Here is a 5,196-nt window from a genome sequence, read left to right as displayed (position 1 = left end):
GGTCAGCTGCCTTTATCACTGAGGCTTCTTCCAAACATGCCCCGCCAATCACCCCTCCTTCACAGTCACTGAGGTCTTTTCTTCTAGCCATGAGGCATAATACAACCAGGTGTCCCTGGACTCTTGTATACTGTCTGACCCTCAGCATACTGGGATGTTATTAGCTTAACTCAGGAAAAAAAACAGTGTGGGAGCACTTGCTTTCAGTATAGTTTGTGTTCCACCTTTTTACATGAAACGTGTAATTTTTCATTATAAGCCATCTGTATATTATAATTATACATTATATATTATTATAAATTCATTATAAATCCATAAGTGTGCACATACTTAATGGGCACGTGGCCAGGTGTATGGTTCCATCAGTACCTGACCTGCACAACCGTATCCCCGTCACCTGTTTCAGTCTTCCCATTCCATCACAGTAAACTGCCACACCACGTCTGTGAATGCATTACATCAGTCACCACAGCAAGGAACCCCCATCGGACTGCCATCGGTTCCGTCAGCACTTTTCAAACTGGCACTATGCCAATTCACAAGCAGCAGGCATTGCATATAGAGCCACCTATTCACCACCCAGCTGGTCCTCATTTCAACTGCATCGCTTTGACTGGACTTTGATTGTGCCACTTCTCCACATCCTGGCATGCCAACAGCTTTGCCAGTAACAGCTGGTAATGGACCTATATATGGAGCCATCTTAGCCACAGATTCAAGAACAGAACACACCAAGGAAGCAGGTTCAAAGCTGGGTTTTATTATTTTGTTTTTACTCTGTTGTGGGGAGCAAGCATTACATTTTGGAGAGGGGGGGTATGGGGCACACCCTGAAAATGTTATCAAAGGGCAAATAAAAATGTGCTTTTATGTGCGTATGTTTGACGACAAGGGACTACCAAAAACAGAACAGAGGCTACAAAGCGGGGGCAGGGGGGGTGGTTGGCGACAGTGAAAAAAACAGTTTCATCCTGGTTCAGGACTTGATGTGATGGGCCAAGAGGAAAGGATCTGTGGTCTTTGAGGCTTCAGGACGAAACCAGGGTCTGGAACTCTGTAGGGAAGGAGAAGGATGTCAGCATAAACAGTGACTGACATTTAACACTGAGCAGGAAGGGGTGTTAATGCTTAGCATTAGCAGGAGGTGGCTTTGTATTAGCAGGAAGCTTTGTTGGCCCTCAGCATTTATAACATCCATTAACACTGAGTATTCACATAGGAGTAGCTTGGTTCTACTGTTCAGACATTTCAATGATTTCTGCATTGCATTATATTTATGATGCCTACAGTTAGAATACCCAAGTTGTTATCTACAGAATATTTGGCAAGTTATTCTTTTTTCCAGATAATTCTTCATTTTTGGTTAATGGGCTTTGAGCCAGTTATTAAAACTCCAGGGGAGGATGAAATCCATTTCGGATAAATTTGTGACAGTGAGGTGAGAGAAGAGCAAAATGGATTGAGAGAAGGAGGGCAGGGAGGCAGGGAGAGAGGGGCCGGCACCTTGCGCTCCAATCTTTCCATCATTGTCACCATCAGCAGCAGACAGGAAGGCCTTGGTCTCCTTATCGGTCAGTACACGAGCCCCAGAAGAGAATCGCTGTAGGAAGAACCTGCCAAAAACATTGCCATTACAAACGAGTGTTAAATCACAATGGCCTTTTAATTGGCCTTGGAATCTGACCAATCACAGCGTGCTTAAACTGGCCTAAATTCTGACCAATCACAACCTCAATGAAGTGCAAACCAATCAGAAGAGCCTCCATAAGCTGGCTCTGTTTTGTTACTCAGAGCCTCCTTGAACTGGCCCCAAATCCAACCAAGCCTAACCTTTGAAACATATCGCTCGCTGTTCAGATGCACCACACTGGTTGTGACAATTGTATGCCTTGCAGGCCATACAATGCTATATAAATGCCAGTGACTGTTTTATACCCTGCAGGTCACACAGTACTATAGGAGAGCCAGTGACTATTTTACATCCTGCAGGTCACACAGTACTACAGGAGAGCCAGGGACTATTTTACATACTGCAGGTTACACAGTACTACAGGAGAGTCAGTGACTATTTTACACCCTGCTGGTTACATAGTACTACAGGAGATCCAGGCACAATTGTACACTGTACAGACCACCCTATATAACAGGGAAGCTGGTGCTGATTGGAGGAGAGGTGTATCTGCCACTGATGACAGCTGGTAGCCTGTGAGTTTCAATTATGTTGTTGGGAGGAGCCAATGTAGTGGTAGCTAACTTGTGGAATCCTCAACCAGGGCTTGGACATATGACATAAATTGCAAAGCAATTCTTTTTAAAAATCAAGTTACATTTTCCACTGTCCAAGTACAAATACAAATATTTTCACACATTTAATAGAAGTCCTCTTTGTGTATTTGTCCTCGTGGCTCGTTAATATAGGTAAGATATATTTGAAGAACCACCAAACCTTGGTTTAAAACACAGATTTAAGAGTAAAGATATACTGACTTCAGCTCTTCCTCCTCAATGTAACCGCTGCCATCGTTGTCCAGAACACTGAACACATCCTTGACTTCCTGTGCACTTTTCTTGGTCAGACCACACATTTGGAAGAACTTCTTATAACAGAAGGAATCCGGGGCTGGTCAGGAAAAAGAGCACGATGCAAATCAGCGCTCAAACGGCAGACAAATTGTGGTACAGTTTCCCCTCCAGCTTAAAGACTTTGTTAAATACGGTAGGCCTACATTCGTCTAATTCATTCATCTAATTGACAAATTAAGCTTCAATCATCTAGAGCTTTTCTTTTAAGCTCTGCAATAAAACGAAGTAGTTAAAAACAGACTATTTCATAAAAAGCATCCATATGTTGTCTACAAGATCTCTGTCTCGCTGCAATAGTTGCAATATATATTTCTGCAATAATCATTCTGTTATTTCAAATGATGGACATTGAAACATTTTCGAATATAGCACAAGGTAATTTTTTTCAATCACAATCGCCAAGTAATGATGGCCATACCTTGACAATCCTTGACGGCACCGTCAATGGCGGCAGCGGAGAGGATAGAAGTGATTGACATGTTTGTCCTGTAGAAGGCACAACGGTTACAAAATCAGTGGTATACGTCGATATTTACTGAAATATTAAACTATCACACACAAACGCGCGCGAGCGAGAACTCACGTAAACTTGCGCTGAAAGTTTGCGCCAACCACGTAGGACTAGTGAGACGCTCAATGCAAACCTGCACAAGCATATATATGCGACAATATTGCCAACGCGGTTGCCAAGTTCAGCAACATACATGTTTAATTACCTTCATCAGGAGAAGGAGCAAGGAGGTTCAGGCTATTGCACTTATGGATGAGATAGCAACACTGTAGGTTACTCAGACTATCCACACAACAAAGTTAAGCACGACGGGGTAGCAAACTAAAGGCATCGAGTGCACTGCACATCTCAACTATGACCAAGAAAACAAAGTAGTCTATGTAAATTCCAAAGTCTTCAGGCTTTAACAAATCCCCGTACGTCTGGAATGGTAGATTAGCCTATTTAAGAGAAAGTATACAGAAAGCTATCTGCTAGGCTTCTTCTCGAGTCGTGGCTCCGATCCATATTTCATTGTTTGTTTTTTTTCCTTCATTGAATTATATTTTTTTAAACTATGAATTGTTTATCGATAAGCAGCTTGCAGACGCTGACACAGCTGAGATGCTGCGTCATTCCGAAGGCAGTTCTTTTGCATTCAAGTGATGCATTGCTCAAACTTCAGAACTTCTTAAAATACGCAGTTTATGGAAACTTTTCCCCCCTATATTGCAAACAAACTGGCAACCGCACGACGACGACGGAACGGTTTCCAGTCTTTCCTTTCCTGGCAGTAGTCATGTAAGCAGTCGTTTCTTCAGTTACCAGTCGCGAAAGACATCCCCACGATTTACAGTATCAGCCAGCCGAGAGCATCAGACTGTACAAACGGTCCTTTACTTACCGTTTGAGGTGCGTTTGCCCAGCTGACGATTCCAGAAAGGAGTTAAGGCAATGTGGTATCTCTCTGGTCTCAGGATGGATTTATATAGGTCTCATTGCACTGACAATGGACAATCCTTGAGTTACCTGTCCACGTATCAAATTCTAACTGACAGGTCAAGCTCGAGTTTCCTACCTAGCTAATTAACCTTTACTATTTATAACCTCCCGTGGGGATGGTGCAGGGATGCTATATGCTATAGACATATATGGAGGTCTTTTTTGTGTAAAATAATTCTGTGAAAATTCTGTAATTCTCTCTCTCTCTCTCTCTCTCTCTCTCTCTCTCTCTCTCTCTCTCTCTCTCTCTCTCTCTCTCTCTCTCTCTCTCTCTCTCTCTAATAAATGCGTTTTCATTTAAATATTCATCTTAACTTCAATAATTGAACTGCATCAGTGTCCCCATATTTATTGTTTTGTAAATTAACCCCATGGAATTTCGAGCATAAAGTACAAAATGAAAAAAATGACACTCAGCCAGGTAGCCAATATAGTTTCTCAAAACTGTAAAAAGAACAGCAAGTGTGAACATACTCTTATTCCCTCAATACTAAATCGCTTTGTGAGTCTGACAGATAAACCTCGGGACAGATGGTGTCAGATTGTTGTCCAGGCTGCTCATGCAAATCTAATGTGCCTGAGATCCATGCGATATATGTTGATAGTGGAATGTCATGACGAATGTCACAGTAGTTTAACCTTCTGGTCTCATTCACTTGAGAGAGGTAAACACTGTGCTATCACTTTTTATCCCGATACGCTGATTCAGGGTTCACCTTATATCAGAAACTCTGGAGCAGTGCCCTTGTGTCCTGCAATCAATTTTACTTAATGCAGATGCTAACAGGTACAATCATCACTCTCCCCTGGTGTGTGTGTGAGAGAGAGAGATTGTGTGTGTGTATGAGAGAGAGAGAGAGAGAGAGAGAGAGAGAATGTGTGTGTGTGAGAAAGAGAGTGTGTGTGTGTCAGAGAGAGTGTGTGTGTGTGTGTGTGTGTGTGTGTGTGTGAGAGAGGGTGTGTGTTTGTGTGTGAGAGAGAGAGAGTGTGTGTTTGGGAGAGAGTGTGTGTGTGTGTGTGTGAGAGAGAGAGGGTGTGTGTTTGTGTGTGTGAGAGAGTGTGTGTGTATGAGAGAGAGATAGTGTGTGTGTGAGAGAGTGTGTGTGTGTCAGAGTGAGAGA

At 42.7% G+C, this 5,196-nt stretch overlaps 1 protein-coding gene across 2 annotated transcripts; it reads right to left on the bottom strand.

Moving 5' to 3' along the window:
- Positions 1-739: 739 nt before the first annotated feature.
- On the bottom strand, positions 740-4,177 carry LOC133114451 (parvalbumin, thymic CPV3-like). Of its 2 annotated transcripts, none has more exons than XM_061223858.1 (5): positions 3,978-4,177; positions 3,002-3,069; positions 2,488-2,620; positions 1,504-1,613; positions 740-1,054 (listed from the first exon to the last, which is right to left on the bottom strand). In XM_061223858.1, the coding sequence occupies exons 2-5, from the start codon at positions 3,060-3,062 to the stop codon at positions 1,029-1,031; spliced, it is 330 nt and encodes a 109-aa protein (XP_061079842.1). In that variant the 5' UTR covers positions 3,063-3,069; positions 3,978-4,177; the 3' UTR covers positions 740-1,028. The 2 variants fall into 2 exon arrangements, with proteins under 2 accessions (XP_061079842.1, XP_061079843.1); XM_061223859.1 differs by lacking the exon at positions 3,978-4,177 and adding an exon at positions 3,300-3,526.
- Between the last annotated feature and the right edge of the window lie 1,019 nt (positions 4,178-5,196).

The sequence above is a fragment of the Conger conger genome, chromosome 16, assembly GCF_963514075.1.
Source record: "Conger conger chromosome 16, fConCon1.1, whole genome shotgun sequence".
Classification (NCBI taxonomy): domain Eukaryota; kingdom Metazoa; phylum Chordata; class Actinopteri; order Anguilliformes; family Congridae; genus Conger; species Conger conger.
The sequence above is the reverse complement of the archived record's forward strand: the minus strand, read 5'-3'. Positions and strand labels throughout refer to the sequence as shown.

Excerpts from the sequence above, each read along its gene's own strand:
- LOC133114451 (XM_061223858.1), bottom strand. The coding sequence starts at position 3,062 with ATGTCAATCACTTCTATCCTCTCCGCTGCCGCCATTGACGGTGCCGTC. Across the intron at positions 1,614-2,487 it reads ATTGAGGAGGAAGAGCTGAA|GTTCTTCCTACAGCGATTCT; the intron begins GTCAGTATATCT and ends TGTTTTTGGCAG. Across the intron at positions 1,055-1,503 it reads TGGAAAGATTGGAGCGCAAG|AGTTCCAGACCCTGGTTTCG; the intron begins GTGCCGGCCCCT and ends CCTTCCCTACAG.